We start from the raw sequence: 21,360 nt of genomic DNA, 5'->3' as shown, positions 1-21,360 counted from the left end.
CAGTATTAGTATCAACTGATACAGCAAAAACATGAAATAAAATTCAACATCCATTCATGACATAAATTCTCATGAAACTAGGAATATAGAGGGGTACTCTCTCAACTTTTAAGGGAAATCAACAAAACCTAGAGCTGACATCATACGTATTGGTAAAAGTGAATGTTTTCCCTCTAAGTTCTAGAACAAGGTAAGGATATCTGTTCTCACCACTCTTATCCAACATAATACTCGAAGTCTTAGCCAGTGTAATAAGGCAAGAAGAGGAAATAAAAGGCATATAGATCAGACAGACAGAAAGAAAACTGTCTCTATTTGCAGATGGTGATCTATGTAGAAAATCCTACGGAGTCTACAAGATAACATCTAGAAATTATAAATGAGTTCAGAAGTGTCACAGGATATAAGCACAATATACAAAAAATATATTTCTGTATACTAGCAACAAACACATGGAAACCAAAATGAAAAACATAACTCAATAAAAGAAAAACTTTTATAAAACCTGCTAAGGATGTGTATGCTGAAAATGACAAAATGCTGATGGAAGGAAATAAGAGAAGATCTCGATAAATCGAGAAATGTACCATGTTCATGGACTGGAATTCTCTCCAAATTGATATACAGATTTAACACAACTCCTAACAAAATCTCATCAAGGTGTTTTTTTTTAAGATATAGAAAAAGTTATTCTAAAGCTTATATGGAAAGGCAAAGAAACTAGTATAGCTAAAACAAGTTTGAAAAGGAAGAGGAATCACTCTACCTGATTTTAAGATTTATTATATAGCTGCAGTAATCAAGACATGAATAGACACATAGATCAATGGCACAGAAGAGAAAACCCCAAAAGAAAGAGACAGTTGCCTTGAGAATGAGAATTTTTGAAAAGGTGGTGGTCCTAGGGAGCTATCTGGATTTTCTGCCCTTCTACTAGATTGAAGAGGTTTTACATCATGACATGCTTTTCAAGACAAAAGGAAGCACCCTAGAATTACTAGAGGTACCTAAGAAAGGAGTCAGTACTTCAGACATGTAAAATAGTCCATCTCCAGTCCCTTATTTGCAGCTACAGTGACCAGATTTTGTAAACTAAAAATTGGGACATAAGGTCTGATAAAGATTATTGTCTTTTTCTTAAAAAGCTCCAACATGTATTTCTTTTTTCTGACTGTAAAAGCAAGACATGTTCATATAGGAATTTTGAAAAATAACAGAAAAAGAATAAAGAACAAATAAGAAATTACCCATAATTTCAATTCTACCATCAAAGATAACTACTGTTATAATTTTTGGTATATTTCCCTCTAGCGTTTTGCTATGCATATCCATACATTCACTCACACAGACATTATGTATATTTGCAAAGTTGAGACTATATGGTATTAAATCATTTCACACCCTGTTTTTTCACTTAAGATTGTTACCATGAGCAAATTATTCTCTTGTCATCAAATTAGCTTTAAAAATTTCTTTTTAATTGGCTGCAACAAATTATTCCATGTAGTTATACTAACATTGTATCATATCTCAAATTCAATGTATTGAAAAAGAACACATCAAGTATATATTTCTGTAAAACTATCCCCTACTCCCAATGGCTCCCCATCCCAGTTGGTATCAAGGCTGGAAACCTCAGAGTCATCTTTACTTCTTCCTTTCTCCTTGATCCCCTATAAATGATATACCTCCAAATGCTATTGATACTCTCTTCCTAACAGCTCTCAGTCATCCAGGAGGAATAGGATAGGGAGTATCCTACCACCAGTGTTCTGGTCCAGGTCTTTGAAGGCTCACCCTTGAAATACCACCATGATCCATCCAAATATCACTGCATCATGTCATATCTTAGTTTCAGAACCTAGAATGGCTCCTACTTTACTGTATTGGTATGTACAATTTAGTATGAAATTCAAGTAAACCTGCCATCTCTCCCTGGCCCCCACCTATCCAAGTTTCCCCTGCTTATGAGCACTTCCCTCTTCTATCTATTCAAAACACCCCAACCTTATGAAAGTACTCTCCCTAAAGTTTTACTTCTCTTCTTCTGTCTTGCACCAGCCCTTATTATGTCCTGACCTGTCTAAGGGGGTTAGTTTTGGCTCCTCATCTCAACTTCTCAGCTGTGTTTCAGAGGCAGGATTCATGTCTTAAACTTCTCTTATATGTCTCATGACACTAAGCACATGGGGAGTTCCAAAAAATATTGATTGATTGATTTATCTGGGCTTTAATGTGGAGACACAGTGATACTTCTTAAAATCAATCTGGTTCAGAACCTCACTTTGGGAGACATTGCAAGGTGGGAAGGGGTGATTGGAAAGAGCAGACATGGGATGATGACTAGACTTGACCCAGCAATAGTGCCAAGGAGAGGAGAGGCACCAGGCCTAGCTTCAAATCCTGATGTCATCACTTACTTGTTATGTGACCGTGGGCTTATTATATTACCTCTGCAGGCACCAGTTTCCTACCTCATAAGGTAACAGGGAGAAAAAAATGAGATCACATATGTAAAGAATACAGCATGGTGATGCACAGTAGGCTTTCAATAATAGGAGTTGCCACCTCCTGGATTTAGGTAGGTATTTCAAGTCTTCAAAAGTAACCTGTCAAGGGTTTTTATGGTTTGTTAAAAGCTGCTGTTGAAATTACTGGAACTTTGGGGAATAGCCTTCATTTTCATTTTAGAATTTCTAAAATTTTCAGTATGACATATTGACAACTTTTTCTGTTTAACAATGACAATAACAACAACAACAATAACCAAGCTTTCCAATTCTTACACCATTTAGTGAAGCAAGCGAGGCTCCTAGAAGAGACCATAGGGAGCTGGAGAGGGATAAAGAAAAAGGACAGAGGATGGCAAGGTGAGATAAGGGATGAACATCACAGAGATCCTCACCTGAAGTCATGCAAATTGGCTCATAATAGGCTCCAAAATCCTGCTCCAAAGTCCTTCCAAGAAGCCCTGAAGCAAATGGTCAGTCTGTCTTGGGTCTGGCCCTGCCTTGCAATTTATCCTCATGGCTTCTCAGGGGGCAAGAGAAGGTGTGGAAATAAGCTGAGTTTTCATGGTGTGGAGTCCCACCAGGCAGGAGCACTGCTTCAAGTTGGGGACTCCAGCAGGTCTTGGACATGCCCAGACCTGATGCCCCCAATTGCTAGTCCTTAGAAGAATGTCAATCCCAGACATCAGGCTGCCAGAGGAGGTGCTGCTTACACTAAGCACAGTGGTTCTCCTGAGAATATTACCTGTAGATGTGCAAAGGGTCTTGGCTTGGGGCTGTGGAACTGTAAATAGACTGGGATTGGTGATCACAGCACAATTCAGACAGTAGGAGTCAGGTGGACTGGCTTCTTCAACCTGTCCTTCTCTTTTACTTCTCTACTCGGCACAAAATAGAGCTGGAAGGTTCAGTTACAGTATAGTGGAGAGGGGGGCAAGGCTAAAAGGCCTACATCAGGGACAAGAATTTCAAATGCTGCTTATAGACGAGTTCCTCCCATTTCCAGAGAGAAATCAGATTTCAGGTGCTTTGGATCAACCACACAGAAGAAGTCAGGTATGTAGTACCAGGTGGAAGGGGCTTACCGGGGGTGACTGGAAAAAGTAGATGACGAGTAGGCTTGATAGGGCAACACTACAAAGAGAGGAAGGACACTGGAAATGACAAACCCGACTCCAAAGCCTCAATTTGTACAGCCCTGGGTTCAAGTGTTTGCTCCACTACCTATTAACACAGTGTAGCACAGAGTAGGTGCTTAGTAATTACTTGCTGAATGAATAAAGGTGACCTTGGCCAAGTAATTTATCCTCTCTGAGCCTCAGTTTCCTCATCTGTAAGATAAATAGTAGCTATTATTCTTATTATTTCTCCTGTGGTGTCTCTCCCAACACCCACATCAGTTTGCTGGTCCATCTCCCCAACCCTGCACCATAGAGGCTGCCATACTAAGTCTCCTTCACTAAGGGTCAGAAAGGGCAGATGTGCGTAAGACCTGCTCTTCCCTCTTTTATCCTATCTCCTTCTCTCCTCCTCCTTACTTCCTGGTCCCATTTGTTTCCTTTTCTATCTCTGGCAAACATAGAGTCTGGGAACTCAGAGCAAATGTAGAAACCTCCAGTTACAACTCCAACACATTCTCACATATGCACAACTCACCCTTTCCTGCCCCTCCCCCACCAGGTCTGGCCTGGACCGCAACATGAAACTTTTGGCCCCCTAGGGACTTTTACTTGATTTAAATGTCATCAGGACCAGGGATTAGAAAACCTCTACCCCTGTTTCCCCATGCAGAGCTAGGCAGGCTCAAGGAGGTAGCTGCCTCTGGGGATTGATCACATCAGCAGTGTTTCAACTCTGGAAGGTTCTCTGTGAGCTAACTCCTCTGGAGTCAACCAGAGAGGAAAGGCAAACAAGTTTGAGCACATGAAGATGGTTCAAGGGTGATTTTACAGTAGTGGTCATGATCTAGGTTGAATGATCCACATTCTAACCTATACTTCCTTGTGAACAATCACACAAATCTTCAAGATTCATTGACATGAGAAGAACGGTTTGTGGGAACAACACATAATTTTTCTCTGTATAAACCTAACAGCTTGAATAGACTCTCCATGGTTTTATTTTTGTCTTTTTTTCCTCTCTCAGAAAGTCTAATAGGGAGTAAAGACAGGATAAAGTGAGGTCCAAATTTGCCAGTCATCCTGTAGCATATGGAATTTATCACTATAAGATGAACCTCCTCAGGTTTACTCTCCAACAGGTTAAAAAAATCCCATTTTTTTGTGCTTCTAAGGGATGTGGTGAGAAAGAGAGAAAACCCAAGCTCAAAGGCTAAATTCAATCAGATATGCTGGTGAAACTCCTTTCCATAGAGTGGAATGTAGTCCATCCACTCCCTCATTGCCATCCACTTCCCCAAATAATCTTTGGCTCTGCCCCACCACCTTTGTTTTTAATAGGGGGAGGTGTAGAGGGGGAGAGGGAGAGACACTGGAAGAAATGGCCAGCCTCACTGAGGTTTTATATTGAAGAACAGATGATAGTCTTTTACTCAGGTTCAGGAAAATCTTTCAGAATGCAGAAAATTCAGCAGCCTTTCCACACTGACCATTGTCATGGCAACGCACTATCTGATGGCAGCATGTCACCAGGCTGGAGGGGCATGGTCTCAGTACAGCAGGTTAGCCTGGCCATTTTTAACATTTGGACTTCTTTCTAGCCTCATTTCTTGTAGGTTTAACTGCATTTCTTTTCAGTTCTGGATTTATATGCTCTGCTCATTTGCATGGCTAGAACACAAGACTTTGTCAATATGAAAGGGATGGCTAAATGGAAAAATCTGAAGATTCCTAGTAATCTATAGCCATTCTACTTGCTGTCTGCCCTCCCTGGCTCCTCCCCACCCACTCTTAGCCACTTAGTTTCTTTTCTTCTCCTCATCAGTTCTTTCCTATACACAGTATTACCTCCCCCACAACCCCCCCAACTATGACTCATCAACCAACCCCTGCATTCTCATTTTCTTTTTATTGTTTTTGTATTTTCACATAATTAATGTACAGCATCCTAGAATCTTAGGCTGGAAGGAACCTTAACGATAGCCTAGTATAATAACCTACCTCCAAATGTAGGTCTCCATCTACAATATGACAGCCAATTGACTGTCTTGTCTCTATTTGTAGGTCTCCAGTAATAGAGACCTCATTCCTTTCTGGGCAGTCTGTTCCACTTTGGACAGCTGTAATCATTATAAAATTCTTTACCTTGAATGAAAATCTGCTTAATCTGCCTTTTAATAATACCTACCCATGGGTCCTAGCTCTGTGCCCTGTGACCACACAGACTCTGTCTATACCCTCTGCTCTGTGACAGCCTCTCAGAGATATGGGACAACATACCCCTGAGTCTTCTACTCTCCAAAAACCCAGATCTTCCTCCAACCAGGCCTCTTGGAGCCTGGGCTCCAATCCTCTCCCCATCCTGACCTCCTGAAACATATGTTCCTATTTGTCTCAAGATCTTTTAAAGTAAGGTCAATACTGCATTAACATCTCTGGAGGCTACCTTGCCATGGTGACTCACACTGACTAAAATCCCTAACTCTTGCAGACAAAATCCTGTGAAGCCATGTCTTCCTATCTTGCTTGTGTCCAGTTGCTTTTGAAGACCCAATTCCTGGTCTATACATTAATTTCATGGTATTGCAACTGGAATATTGCTTTAACCTGTTAGGATATTTAAAAAAAAATCTTGACTTCCATGTAACTTGCATATCCTCTAAAATTTTCTGTTATTATTATTTTTTAACCAATCCTCAAACTAATCTTTTATCTCATTTTTATATGAGTATTTTTTTAAAAATGTATTCTTTTGGGTTTCTTATCTTTCCTAATTCTCTTCCCTTTGAATTACCTTCCTTATGTCTTCTCTTGCTTTTCATTTCCATTTCTCAATAGCATGAGGTCAGCACTCTCTGGAGATATGTGTCTGGGTATGTGTGCAGGAAAGCATGAGGGCATAAAGATATCTGCACATATGTAGGTGTGAGCAAGTGGCTGCAGAGCCTTGTTTAGTTTCTATTTCTATTGTTTGTCTCTGCTCTACCAGGATTTAGAGTCTGGATGAGGGGAAAATGGCAAGGTGAAGGGAAAGAGGGTATGAGAATTTGGTCCAAGATCTGAGAGGGACAGGAGGAAACAAGGGTGGGAACATGTGTTAATCAAGTCTGCGGTGTAGTAAGAAAGGCTAGAGAAAGGCCAGGAAAAGAAGGATTCTAAAGGCCTTAAAGGTTCAAGGAGGGAGGAGGATTTGGTTAGGAAGTGAAGACTTTTGAAGTTGGTAGCCATTGAGAGACCAGAGGGAGGTGCCTTGAAACTACAGGATCAGGGAAAGGCTGAGGGCTGTGTGATACCTGAGAGAGCTGATAAGCACTGCTGTGAGCACAACCTTATGAGTTTATGACTCATGAGCTTAGAAATCTTTCTCTCATCAAAGGAGCCTGGGATGTGGAGTCAGTGGCTATGGACTAGGTTGTTGTCACAGACTGGGCTGTACTAGACGACAGGGCCTTAATATCACTTTCGGCAACAATTCCCCAGGACAACGTGTTCCCTCACACTAACTCTGACACAGAACGGGCCTCTCTTTTGTGCTGGAGTCTATTCCAATGAGGGAATCAAAGTTAAGAGAACTGGTGCTATCTTGGTTGTTAGTTGAATAAACACAGGAATTTCACTCTCCATTATGGGCAATGTGATACCTTTGGCCTTCTAACTCTGCAAGTAATTAGGACCCCCCAAAATATGCACATGTACCCACAAATTCAATTAAATAGGAATGTGGGTACCAAAACAACTTTAAAAAAATGGTAGATGAAGTGAGTTTAGTTGTGAAACAGCAGTTGGGGTTGGGAGGGGAGTTTCTACCAACAGTATTCCCAAACAGCTAGTGGACAGTGTGATCAAGTGGGCAATAACCTGATGACTGCCATTTTCCCTCTGTCCAGAGGCCAGAATAATTGGAGGCCAACCTTAGGGAAAGGAAGAATAGGGAAGCAGCCACATCTCCAGTGCTCTAAGTGAGACTGGGGAACCCACTCCCAGGGCTTCAAAATCTTTGACTACTCACTGTGGGCTCACAGTCACTCAAAGCTCTATTGGACCAATGAACCACATCGGAACAGAATGCCTGCGAGCCCTCCTGCCCCCATGTCCAACCCCAAGTCTGAATTGACTTGACCTTCTCTTATCTTAGAGAGGGTTTTACTGTTGCCCTTTTCAAAGAGAGTTCCAGGGCACACTTTAGAACTGGCTTTCCACTGGAGGTGCTTAAAGCTGAAACTTTTGTCTCCCTGAAGGTGACATTAGTTGGCCAAATGACAATCCCAACCAGAGTGACCAGTGCAGAATTCCAACTACAAGCTCTTAGGCCAAGAAGAGGTTTCCCTTTTGAGTCAGTGTAAAGTCTAGCCACCAAATGACAAATGGTATTTGGGGAAGCCCCCACTGATGGGTCACCACAAGCTGGGTGGAATGAGGAGAGCTGGATTTGAAGGGTGGTGCTCACCTTTGATGTAGTTGAGGATTTGCTGGACTCGGTGGGGCTCATTGCGGTCTGGCCGGCAGCTTGGCGTGATTTCCAGCACATAATCAGGACCATATGCTGTGAAAAACTGTAAGGAAAAGGGAAAGGCCAAAAAACAAACTAAACCACAGAAAACCTCCAAACCAAAAAACCACAGACAATCAGAACAACAACAACAACCCACTGCTACCGACAAGGCAGGGAAGGCCCAGATGGGCAGGGCAGGAGGGTGCAGCAGGAAACTAGTCCCCTTGTTCAAACCTCCTGTGACAGTCCACTGCAAAATTCTTTCTTTGGCTTGGTGTTCAAGGTCCTCTCTGCTCACATCTCAACTTTTCTCTCTAGCCTCAGCTCACTCACTCCCTCTTCTCTAGCCACACTGGCTGGCTCTGGGCTCTCCCAAATGAGACCATGCTTGGTCCCTCAGCCCCTTGAGGATCTTTGCCCTTGTTTTTTCCTGAGGCCTGCAAAGTCCCTCCCCCATCCCCTGCTGCCTGTGAAAAACCTCTCCAACCTTCCAGGCACAGCTCAAATGTCATCTCCTTCACAAAGCTGTCCCTCATTCTACACAAGCCCCAGAGCATTCTGTTGATACATCTCTTATGGCCCTTGTTCAACAAATAGACAGTGCTTGCCTGCATATCACACACAGGTCACTGTGCTGGCTGCTGTAGGGGCTGTGAAGATGGACAAGCCCTCCTTTGGGGTCCTCTAGGTGCTCTTCAGTGTGTAGAGATTTTTCAACAGTGACCTGATCTCCCTATACTGGGTTATCAGCTCCTTAAAGGCAGGCAGCACCTGTCTTAGTCACCTCCTTGGTCCTCACAGACCAAGGCCTGTTAGTTTTGGTTGCCTTGAATTCCCTGCAACAGGAATGTCAAATGAGCCTAGTTTTTCTATTTTTTCTGTAGTAGAGTTTGTTTTTAAATTCAGGGAATCAAGATAAAGGTTTTTGGTTTCTATTTCTAGCTCACTAGATGATTCCTTGTGACCTTTGGTAAGTCACAATATCTGATTCAGCTTCTCTATTAGGGACCGCTTGGGGAAAAACACCCCATGACAGAGGGAATCATTCAATTGGGAGAAGTTTTTGAATGGGAAATATGCAAAGCTACTATTTCTGTTAAAAACTAAACAGAAATAGTATTTGTACACACTTTCTGGAGAGAGAGCATATGGTCCTTAACATTATGTGCTTTCAATAGTGATATTGTTAGGCAGAAGTAAGCCAGGGAAATTCAAATTCCCTGGAAAAAAATGGTACAGAGGGCATGAAAACAAGGGATCTTGGCATGTGTCATGAATTTGATGTCATTCAAAGAGCCTTTTAAAAATAATCCAAGGTGATTGCCATTGCCATCAAATTATCCTTGTTAAGAGTCTGGATGTATATCTGGTACCATGGGAGAGGTTGTGGAATAATCTCTAGGGATTCTAACAGCATCTTTGTGGAATCTATGGGAGTAATTTGATGGGAAGATGACTTTTGCTCATCTATGACAGAAGACTCCTCATATCTAATTAAAAGAAAAATGACCAAGACTGTGCCAATGATTATAATGCTTTTTCTTTTATTGGACTGATCTAAAAAGAAGAGGAGTCTAGTTCCTTCCTGCTGAAGTTATTACTTGCTGATGTCTGAAGTCCCAAGTTCTGGAGATAGAAGATGCCTTGTGTAGAGATGGTCTTTACAGAAACTAACTCCCCCATTCTGATCAAAGAAACCTGAGAGGTTTGTATTTTTAGCCAAGGAGGGCCCCTTAGTCCAAACCTGAGAACCTCATGGGCTTGGCTCTTGAAGAGAAGGCTTCAAACAGGTGTAGCCCTCTCTCCTTAAGTGGCCTCTCCTACTCCAGAGGCTGTCAAGTAGTACATTCATTTCATGGGCAGGGAAAGATGGGTTTAGAGTGAGCAATAGAAGAAAGGCAGGTCCAATGAAGAAGTCACTCTGAGACACCCAAACTCCTGGCATCAAATGCTATAAAAATCAGAGGCAAGGGGCCTCGCTGAGGTATAGGAGGAGGGAATGTTCTGACTCCATCTATAAAGATAACATTGCTGATCCTCTGTCAGTAAGGCATGTCGTGAGCTATCTGTTTTGCGCTGAGTGTCTGGAACAACATGTCCTCATTGTGAAGACCTGCTGCATGCTCAGGCCGCTCTCCAGCTTTAGCCCCCTCTTGGGCTGTGAGCACATGGTGGCAAGACGGTCAGCTGGGGCCAGAGCTGACTGCCACGTGATGGAGCTCAGCTTGACTGGGATTGAGTGTCTTGTCCTGGCTGGCTAAGCATCTGGCTTTAACTAACCCATAAATAACCCATTCTTTGCTGAAGAAATCTGGCTGCAGGTAAGCCTGGGTTCCTAAACATCTCCCCACCTTTGCCAATCAAATATTATTCCTAGGTATTACTTATTACACTATTCTTAGGCTAGGGAACACAGATGATATAAGAAAGTCCCTGCTCTGTGATCCAGTTCCACATGGCAGCCTTGAGCAGCTCTGCTTGGAGCTGAGGGAAGAGACAGGCATGAGGAAGGCAGAGGCTGTATCTAAGGCAAAGGTGGTGCACTCTTTCCCTCTCTGGCTCTTTCGTGGTATTTCTGTTTTTGTGTTATATTATGTTTTTAGTTTTGTACTCGTTAACTCTTTTCTATGGGACCGTGAACTCTGCAAAGGCAGAAACTTATGTCATATTCTCTTTGTAGAGCCTGTAGAGTTGAACTCAAGGTTCTCCTTCAACCTTTACTTTAAAATTATGCTGAATTACGTTAATTCACAAAAGGTTTATCTGGCTGTTCAGTTAATTCTGTGGAATAATGCAAAGAGCCAATTTATGGCATGAACAGTTTTCTCAGCTCTCAAGGCAGCATGATGAGGCGGCAAGAGCCCTGGCCATAGAGTCAGGCAGAGCTGGATTTTTCATACTTGGATTGAGCTGTGTGCCTCAGGCAAGCTTCTTTTCTCATTGCTACCAGAAGAATGATAAATGCTGACCCAACTGGGTTGTTAGGAATCATAGAGATAATATACATTAAAGGGCCGACCACAGAGGCCAGCCCAGCACATGGTAGGATGTCAGTACATGTGAATTCTCTTCTCTTGGGGCAAGAAGCCATTGCCTAACTGGCGCCTCACCTGGACCCCGGGGGATGTTAGGCCAAGCACTGGGACCTTCCCCACCCCCAGATGCAGAAAGAAGAACTTGTTCCTCCTGCCAGACAAAAGCCCAGAAGCCCCAGTAGCTTCCCACTTACTTAAACCATGAGCTCCACCAAGGGCCAGTAGAGAAACTGACTTCTTTCACAGTTTCCTGCCTTCTGCTCCCGCCACTTGTTACTGGCGAGGTGGAAAGGAAATCTGATCACACAAAGCAAAGATGTTGGGATGGAGGGATTTGGCCTGCACTAGAAATAGTTCAAGGCCCCACCCTGAAACTGCCCTCCAGTGTTGAAGAGAAAAGGAAATGGGCAAGTGGCAATGCCATTCCCAGACAGGTGGAGTAGGGCATGAAAGAGGCCAGCCGGCCAGCAAGTGCAAACGCAGGCTTTGATCTCAGCAAAGGAAGGAGGGAGGTGCTAACCTTCTCCCACTCCTTCCCCCTTTCCCTCAGTGCTCCTTTTGCTTTCTGGGGTTCATTTATGCATGTTTGAGGGGAACATGGTAGTGGGAAGGAGACAAATGGAAAGGATGAGGTGGGGCTGAAGGATGGGAGTGGAAGGGAATGGTACTTGAGGGAAGTCAGTTTCTTCTTGACCCAAGAGTCAATAAATTAAAAAAAGGAAATAGTTTAGTCTGTTCAGTTCAGCCCAGCTCAAAGTGCCTTTCTCGCTCACTTCCCTCCAGCTCTTGCTTATACAATGCAAATAACATACACTTAGATACCTGGTCAAGAAGATATTCAGAAGAAGCCTTAGGTTGTTGTTATTCCTTCATAATCCTATGTGGTCACAGGAAACCAAACCACAAACCTGGAACAGTCAGTCCTTTTATCCTTCCTTCAACATTTATTACATATCTACTATGTGCCTCACTAGGTTAGTCACTGGGTGCAAAGATAGTAAGATATGTTTAGTAGGAAGGGATATTATAGAACAGTGTGATGAGAGGTATAACAATAATACTAAAGATATAAGTAATAACAGTTAATATTTTTATCTTTAAAAAAATTGAAGTATATATTTGATTTATAATATAAATATATATATACCTATATATTTCAGATTCTTTCCCCCTATAGATTATTATAAGATATTGAGTATAGTTTCCTGTTCTATACAGTAGATCCTTGTTGGTTATCTATTTTATATACAGTAGCGTGTATATCAGAGAAGGCAATGGCACCCCACTCCAGTACTCTTGCCTGGAAAATCCCATGGACGGAGGGGCCTGGTAGGCTGCAGTCCATGGGGTCGCTAGGAGTCAGACACGACTGAGCGACTTCACTTTGACTTTTCACTTTCATGTATTGGAGAAGGAAATGGCAACCCACTCCAGTGTTCTTGCCTGGAGAATCCCAGGGACAGGGGAGCCTGGTGGGCTGCCATCTATGGGGTCGCACAGAGTTGGACACGACTGAAGCGACAGCAGCAGCAGCAGCGTGTATATGTTAATCCCATCAGTAATAGTTAATATTGGTTAAAGGCTTCTTATGTGTCAGGCACTTAAAGCGTCTCCACACTTTTTATGGACTGACTATTCTCAAACCTATGAGGATCTCAAGCACAGAGTTGTCAGATAATTTGAAGAGGTCACACAGCTATCATGTGCAGTGTGAGATTTGAATCCAGGTCATTCTAGAGATCAGCACTGCCCATGTGTTAGTCACTCAGTCATGTCTGACTCTTTGCAACCCCATGGACTGAAACTCACCAGGCTCCTTTGTTCATGGAATTCTCCAGGCAAGAATACTGAAGTAGGTAGCCATTCCCTTCTCTAGGGGATCTTCTGACCCAGGGATTGAAGCTGGGTTCCTTGCATTGCAGGCAGATTCTTGACCATTTGAGCTACCAGGGAAGCCCTTCTAAACTACTCCAGAGGAAGTGACTGTGTCAGGGGATCTGTAAAAGGGGCCTGGTGGGTGGGAGGGAGGCATTTCCAGGAGAGCCTGGGCAGGGGCAGGGAGTGTGGAATGGAATAGCACATTATAGGCACTGAAATTACTATGATGGGGCTTGAGAGTAGGGTATAAGGACAATGAGGACACGAGATTGTGGGGGCAGGATGAGTTTTATGGTAGATACTGCCTGCTCCCCACCCTAAGGCATTTGGTCTGATCCCAGACTAGAAGGTCAACAAGGGCAGAACACTGTTTTGCTTTCCACTGTCATACCAGTTCCCCAAACAGAGCTTATGCCTAGGAGGTAGCAAATAACTATTTGTGGCATAAGTGAATGGAAACTGGAGGGAGCTTGGAAATGAGAGGATGAACAGATAAGCTGTGCACTTTAGAGGACTCAATGGCTACAGTGTAGAGAATGGAATGGAATTTGAGGGGAGGAATGCAAGTAGGGAGACCAGTGAGAAGTTTGGTGCTAGAGCCAAGATGAGTGGTAACAGGGCCTGAGCCGGAACAGTTGTGGGAAAACAGAGGGATTGAAAAACTCTCTATGTTATCTTTTATAACATAAATAGGACTAAACAATGAGTTGGATATGTGAAGTAAGGAAAAAGAGAAAGTCAAGGATTTCCCACTGTGTAGGAATTATCGTAATGGGTTGAGGAATACAGGCAGAGGACAAGGGTTCATGGTGGGGTGTATAGGTGTGAGGGGGGCTCATAGGGGGGCACGATGAGGGTCAGAATAATGATGATTTAGTGTCTGGAATTTAGGCAAGAGGTTAGGCCTAAGATATAGGATATGTGTATTTGGGAGTTACCAATGACATAAAGGAATTGGATGAGAACTGCCAAGGAATTGTCTTGGCTGAAAGGGGAGGCTTACTACAGAGTAAGAGAAGAAAGGCAAGGAAAGAATCATGGAAAACAGCTAACACTTCAGAAGTGGACAGGGAGAGGAAACAGTTCTGGTGACAATTTGAGATGTGGAGAGGTGAATAAAAGGAGGGTGGCCTTCTGATTTGTCTCTGGGAAGGAGATCTTCACTGCAGCAGTCAGTGGAGGGCGTGGACAAGGCCTGACTGGAGGGCGCTGAAGAGCTGGTGGGAAGAACTGGGGATAACAGTGATGGGTAAGAATACACACATTCTCATTTTTTAGGAGTTTGGTACAGGGGTGGGACTGGAGGAGGGAGGTATTTTAAGATGGGAGGGTCTTAAGTATATTTGTAGGCTGAGGGGAAGCACCCATATGATGGGAGTCAGAGACATCCTGACAGGGATTTTGAGTTATTTATATCCATCTTTCCAGCTCCTTAGTCAGAGCGCCACAAGGGAAGAGTACTGTTATATTCATATTTATATTACCTACAGCTCTTAGCATAGGGCCTGGAAAATAATTGGAACTCAATTCCTGTTTGTTGAAGGAATGAAATAAAATGTGTTTAGGATTCTGAAGACATTCAAGTCCAGTAGGGAGAATCAGAGTCTTGAAGGATGGGGTGATTGCAAATAGGCAGGGATGGGATTGGGTGGAGGGTTAGTTAGTGGAAGCAGGGCAAGTCTGGGGAGTTGGCTAAAGCTGCAGAAGGAGAGAGAGCATGGGAAGCCTTCAACCCGAGGTTGAGAGACAGGACTTGATGTGACAGGTATATCAGGACTGGAGCTGTGCCTTAGGATACCCAGGAGTAGTATATGAAGGGGTGGGTGACCAGTGTGGAGGTCACTGCCATAGTTCAACAGGGAGATAGCAAGGGCTTGAGAAAGAGTTATTGCTGTGGTGACAGGGAGGATAGAAGAGACATTGTGAAGGTAGACTTCTGAGGACTTTGGTAATTGACTGGTTGTGGAGGAAAGAGCAGGGGAGAAGTCAAAGTTGACTCCTAGATTTTGAGTCTGGGCAAGTGGGAGAATCAGTACCCCTGAAGATCTGGGATAAAGTGGCAGGCAGAGCTAGCCTGGCTCAGGGAAGTGGATGGGCTTGGGTTTGGTGGGCTTGAGATGACAGTAGGATATACGGGTCACTATGTCCAGCAGGCAGCTGGAGATGTGATGATGGTGTGTGGAAGTGAGGTCATGGCTAAGCACTAAGGCAGTAAGGGGATAAAAAGAGCCAGTAACTAGGCAGAAAAAGAGCAACCAGAGAAGAAGAAAGAGAATGGTAAGGTAAAATCTCTTAGAGCCTTAGGGATGAATTTCAGCACAAGGAAGATGCCTAAAGGAATACATTGGCCACGCCAGCAATGTGACTCTTATGACTAAACTAGCATCTATCTCTCCTAGTTAATATAAAAAAGCCAAAAAAAAAAAAAAAAAAAAGCCAGCCCCCTTTTTATAATACTACAAAAAGCTCTCAAAAATTTTGTTGCTAACTCAAGGTTTACCTTTTCCTATAAATTAGGCTTGATCCTATCAGGGTAAGCCCATGGTTGATGCTAATCTCTCTTTATAGACCACTGAGGCTTTGCTCTTTCATCAGCTGGGGAATTTGTGCTGGTGATTGTGATGTTGGCCCTGACCAGGAAGAGCATTTCTTATCCTTACTTACCCTGGGAAAAGAACTCATCACAACCAGAATGATAGAGCATCATCACTTTGAACTGTAACATGGTCTTGTAAGACACTTCTCAAATTTTCCTATGTCACCAATTACTCCATCAAAGAACCTGGCCCCAACCATGATAGAAACAAAAAAAAGCTCTCTTTTCCCCAGAAAAAAGTTTCTGTTTACAGGAAATTCAGTTATTATATATATATCATTTATGGTACATTTTAAGAACACAAAATTGCAGTGGTATTATTGGGAGTAAATTTTATTGCCATGGCTTTACAACACAAACAAAAATAATAACCCCATTAGTTGTTGGACTGAACTGGCAGGAAGCAGCATGTCAAAGGCAATTGCTTGTAGGCAGGGGAATGGGGAATTAGGAGTGTACAGAGCACAACTGAGGGGTCAGGGAGATGTGTGCTCCTAGAGACAAGATATGATATGTGGAGTCTGCATGAGGATGGAAAACCAGTGCCCCATCTAGACTACATCGGTATCCCACCTGTGGAGCTCATCTCACAACTTGAACAAGGTCTCTACTTAAGAACTGCTTCATGGTGAGGCTCATACACCAGTACCAAGAACTGTTTGAATGAATAAGTGAATGAATGAGTAAGGCATTGAAATAGTTTTATTATCAAGAAGTTTTAATGGTATTTTAACTATTGGTATAAAAAATTTTGTCAAGCAAAATAATCAGGTAAACCTGGGAACTGTTAGCTTATGTGAGCACTGATTATATTTAAACAAAGAATATGCCAAGTATTAAATAGTATTATTCCATTAGCTAAAGTACTTAGGCTTCACGAACATACACACGTATATAGCCCTTTAGTGTACTGTGTATTCATTAACATTCCTATGTTAGTTAACCCACAGTAGTGTGTGTGTGTGTGTGTGTGTGCATGCGTGCACACATGTTCTATTAGGTACTGAGAATTATTCTAGGTTCTTGGAGGGGAGGTTGAGTATAAAAAAAGAATAAGGTCTGGTGACTGCTCTCAAGGGGATGAAAATCTAAATAGAGAGAAAGATGATTACAGGGAGGGCAGAGGACTAAATCCAAGCCTAACTGTGTGGTATTGGCTAGAGTACAGTAAAATGTCCTCACACGTGTGGGGCGCTGGACAACTGAGATGACTTGTCCAAGATCACAGTGTTAAAGTAAGAGATGTGAACTTGAACCCATGGCTTCAGACTTTCAGTCAAGTGGGTTTTCCATTACACCATGAAGCAAAAAGCACAGTAGTTAAAGAATGATTTCTGGAATCATAGGGGACAAGCTCTAAATCTCTTCTCCAACATTTACTAGCTGTGTGACCTTAGGCAAGTTACTTAATTGCTCTGTTCCCCGGTTTTCTTTGTAAAATGGGGATAACAGAATGTACCTGAGAGCTGTTGTGACAGTAAGTTAGTCCATGTAAAGCACATAGAACTGACTCATTGGAAAAGCCCCTGATGCTGGGAAAGATTGAAGGCAGGAGGAGAAAGGGACGACAGAGGATGAGATGGTTGGATGGCATCACCGACCCTATGACATGAGTTTGAGCAAGCTGAGGGAGTTGGTGATGGACAGGGAAGGCTGGCGTGCTGCAATCCATGGGGTCACAAAGAGTCGGACATGGCTGAGTGCTGAACTGAACTGAAAGTACATAGAACAGTGCCTGGAGCAGAGTAGGTGCTCAGTAAATGTTTGTTATCATTAAATGCTAGATATTACTATTTACTGTGCTTTACCAACTGTACAAAGAAACAGGAATTCTACATATAATGGACAGTAGCAAAACAGAATTTCTTTACTAATGTCCATTCAGACTGAATGAGGGTGAACTTGTGAAGACCTTACCCTGTAGTCCAAAACTCTGAAGCTAGAAAGAGGGTAGACAGATCAAGAAGAAGAGGATGCATATGAATGAGACTAAGAAAAATGGAAGAGATGAGAAGAGAATGAGAACTTGGAAGTGGTAGGAAAGAGGCAAGGGGACAGAAGCGACAGAAAGGAGAGGAGATAAAAATGTGTGTGTGGGCTAAATTGTCAAGGAAGGGAAAGAGGTACAGAGGAGGTGGCAGAGGAAACAAAGGCAGGGTGGCTGCCACTTCCCTAGGGGATCTCCCTGCAGGCCAAGGACACTTCAGGGTGTGGTTTCCAGGGGTTTGGGGGAAGGGCCCTGGCCAAGACTAATACCTTTCCCACATTACAGTTGATCCTCAAAGTTCCACTATTAGAGAGAATTCTTCCTTCATAAATATATGCAGGGCCAACTCTGGTTATACCATATGTCTCTGTTAATCAAATGAATATTTTGGAAACAAGCCTACACATGAAGCTTTTTTACATCAATTTTTCCTTCAGCCAAGGGTGGGATGGAAGAAGGGAGAGTATAGGGATATTGATTTACCTGGCTTACTGTTGGCCAAGTACTAAGATGACTGAAAGGAAATGGATTCTACTGGAGGATTGTAAATGCTGCCTTGGCTCGACCTTTACCCTACTCCAAGCAACTGCCCTCTCTGTTCCTTCACTGCTAAACTTCTTAAGATCTTTTTTCTTCACCATCTTGACCTCTTCATTTCTCAGACACTTCAACGCACTTCTTCCCCATACCTCCATTGAACAGTTTTCTAGAAGGATGGCAAAGAGATTTTAGCTTGTTGGCAACTCTGATTGACTGACAGTAGCTGCTTGGGGTACTGTGTTGAGAAGGATTCTGAGGTTATATCTAGGTTCAGCAGGAAAATGTGCCCAAACCAGTTTGTCATGTAATCCATAGGAATACCTGGTAGGCAGGATGGGGGCTGGAGGGATGTAGTCTTATGTAGCCAATATTTGCTAGTCCTGCCTTAGGACACTTAGGGGCTTCCCAGGGGTGCCCCTGGACACTTAGGGGCTTCACAGGTGGCACTAGTGGTAAAGAACCTGCCTGCCAGTGGAGGAGACTAAGAGACTCCGGTTCAATCCCTGGGTTTGGAAGATACCCTGGAGGAGGGCATGGCAACCCACTCCAGTATTCTTGCCTGGGAAACCCCATGGACAGGGGAGCCTAGTGGCCTACAGTTCATAGGGTTGCAAAGAGGTGGAAGTGACTGAAGCGACTTAGCACACATGCCTTAGGACACTAAGCTGTTTAGTTGCTCAGTTGTGTCCCACCCTTTGCGACCCACTGGACTGTAGCCTGCCAGACCCCTCTGTCCATGGGATTTCCCAGACAAGAAAACTGGAGTGGGTTGCCATGCCCTTCTCCAGGGAATCTTCCCGACCCAGGGATCAAACCCATGTCTCTTAGTTTCCTCCAATGGCAGGCAGATTCTCTACCATTGAGCCATCAGAGAAGCCCCTGACTAAGAGTGATCCCCTAATTACCTAACCTAATGTCTTCTTTTCAGTGATCAGTCACTTTGTTTGATCTCTCTCCAGCACCTGTCATCAACCACTGTCTCATCTATGGTGGTATCTTCTCTCTCATCACAACTCTTCTCTTTGTTCCTTGTCAGTCTCCTTCCCTGGACTGTCTTCCTTCACCTGTCTCTTAAAATGTAGGTGTACTCTCAGCTCTCCCTCTCTGCAAGAATTTACACTCTCTGCTATGGTTTTAATCACTTTTGTGCAGAGATCCTGCATTTCTAGGTTCATTGTTTATCCTTGGCCATTGATGAGTTTATAATTGTCTGTTGGACATTTCTACCTGAAAAACTTGAATTCTTGGTTCTGGATGCTTACTGTGTTCCAAGTTGAGCTAATTCAGTATGTCCTTCCAAAGAGAATGTTCATTTTCTCTTTTTCTTCACTTAGCATCATAGGTGAGACCTATTATACAATAAGCTCCTCAGCAAAGATGTGAAGTTATGACCCTAAATGGGTCAGTATGCTTATGTTTTGTTAGAAGCACTGGATTCTGTGCTTTCAAAATACCCAAAATGATATTGGATAAGGGGATAGAGATTAGGGAATCTCTATGTCTGGGAGATATTCCCAATGTTTGATGAACAATGATTTTTCTTCTTTGCCATTTGTCAGATGAATAAAATCATATCTCGCTGGCTGCAAGAAGATAGAGGTGTAGGGTACTCTCAGGACTGGCATTAACTCTAAGGGGACAGCCAAATAGCACACAATATGCTTGAGGTGTTATTTGAAAACACTTACTAGGTATCTGCTGGGGCAAGATGCTGGGTGGGAGGTGCTAGGGAAGTAATGATGAAGCAGATCATCCCTGGCCTTGAGGAGCCTATAGTTTAGTACAAAAGGTGGAGAGGTGCAGGAAGAACTATGACGAGATGAACATTATAGGTGAGTCATTTCTCTGGAGCTACAGGAACTCAAGTGGGAATTCTTAATTCTGAGTGTGGGGGCTGGGTGGTGATGGGAAGCAACTGAACTGACCTTGAAGAATGAATAAGATTTAAATAGGAAGGGAGAGAAGATAAGAAAGGCAGAAAGAGCAGAATGAAGACAAAGAAGACATATTCTAAACAAGTCATCAAAAATTAATTTATGAGAAAGAACAGAGTATAGGGTCATAACCAGCACCAGCACAGCTTTGTAAGCAACTTTCTTGTCTTCTCTAAATAGTGTATCCTTCCTTTGTGACGGACACTGTTAGGTTGATGGGATTGGCAGAGGCAGAGGAAAGGTCAAGGATGGACTTGATATTCTGTAACAGTAGGATTTCTCTCTAATATAGCCACCACGGAGGTTACGTGGGAACAAATCAGAGTTGAACTTGCTTGCTGTGTGCTTTGCTGTGCTTAGTCGCTCAGCTTAGATCCTATTGATTCATTTGGTTCCCTCATTCACTTGATACCAATGTCTCCCAAGGACTCCTGTGCACCAGGCTCTGGGGGTAAAGTGATAACTGAGACTCAGACCCTGCCCTCAAGGAGTGGATGGGGAGGCAGATGTGCAAACAAGTAGTTCTAATGCTCTGTGGTAAGTGCTGTAGTAGGCATGCAGGCAAGAGCTCCTGGCGTCCAGAGGGAAGACAAAGCAAAGCTCTGCTCTCTGAGTCAGCCTCTAACTGATTTCCCTGTTTCCCCTCCTTCCCTGAGTTTTCCATCCAAAATTCAGATCTGATCATGTTGTCCCCCCTACTTAAAAATCATGGTTGGCTCCCCACTGACTGCAGTACCCAGTTCAAACTCTCAAGCAGGACACACAAAGGTCTTCACAGTCTGGCCTAGCTGACCCCTCCAGTCTTATCTCACATTACGGGCCAGGCTCTGCCCCCTACACTGTAGCCACACTGCACTGGAACATCTCTCCCTGCTCCTCTTTATCTAGTCGACCCTTCTGCTTCCCTTGTGCCCCTGCTAAATGTTGCTTCTCAGCTACGCTGGCCTCAACTCCCTCTGATGGAGTAAGTTCCTCCTCTGCGTTCCCACAGCTCGCTGTCAGGTGTCTATTCTAGCATTTGTCACATTATAGCATAATTGTCTGTCTATGTGTCCATCTCCCCCACCAGGCCATGGTCTCCTCAAAGTTGGGAACTGGGTGTTATTTTTTTCCTTAGCCTTGAGATTTGGTTTGGGCCTGGCACATAGTAGGTGCTCCATCCATCTTGGCTGAGTGAATGAATGACTCTGGCATGGGGCCACTTGGGCCTCGTTATTGTCAGCAGCTAGTGTTACTTGAGAGATGCATAAAAAAATGAAGGGCAGCCAGA

General features: G+C 43.4%; 1 protein-coding gene across 2 annotated transcripts in view; it reads right to left on the bottom strand.

Moving 5' to 3' along the window:
* Positions 1 to 21,360, bottom strand: part of HDAC8 (histone deacetylase 8) — a 238,911-nt gene that overhangs the window by 22,761 nt on the left and 194,790 nt on the right. The window contains exon 10 of one of the 2 annotated variants that reach the window (XM_070783604.1): positions 8,076 to 8,181. The exons of the other annotated variant lie outside the window; for it this stretch is intronic. Within the exon in view, the coding sequence (XP_070639705.1) occupies positions 8,076 to 8,181 (106 nt within the window). The remainder of the gene's footprint in view (positions 1 to 8,075; positions 8,182 to 21,360) is intronic. 2 annotated transcript variants of the gene reach the window in all.

The sequence above is a fragment of the Bos indicus genome, chromosome X (genome assembly GCF_029378745.1).
Source record: "Bos indicus isolate NIAB-ARS_2022 breed Sahiwal x Tharparkar chromosome X, NIAB-ARS_B.indTharparkar_mat_pri_1.0, whole genome shotgun sequence".
NCBI lineage: Eukaryota > Metazoa > Chordata > Mammalia > Artiodactyla > Bovidae > Bos > Bos indicus.
This window is presented reverse-complemented; position numbering and strand designations above follow the sequence as displayed.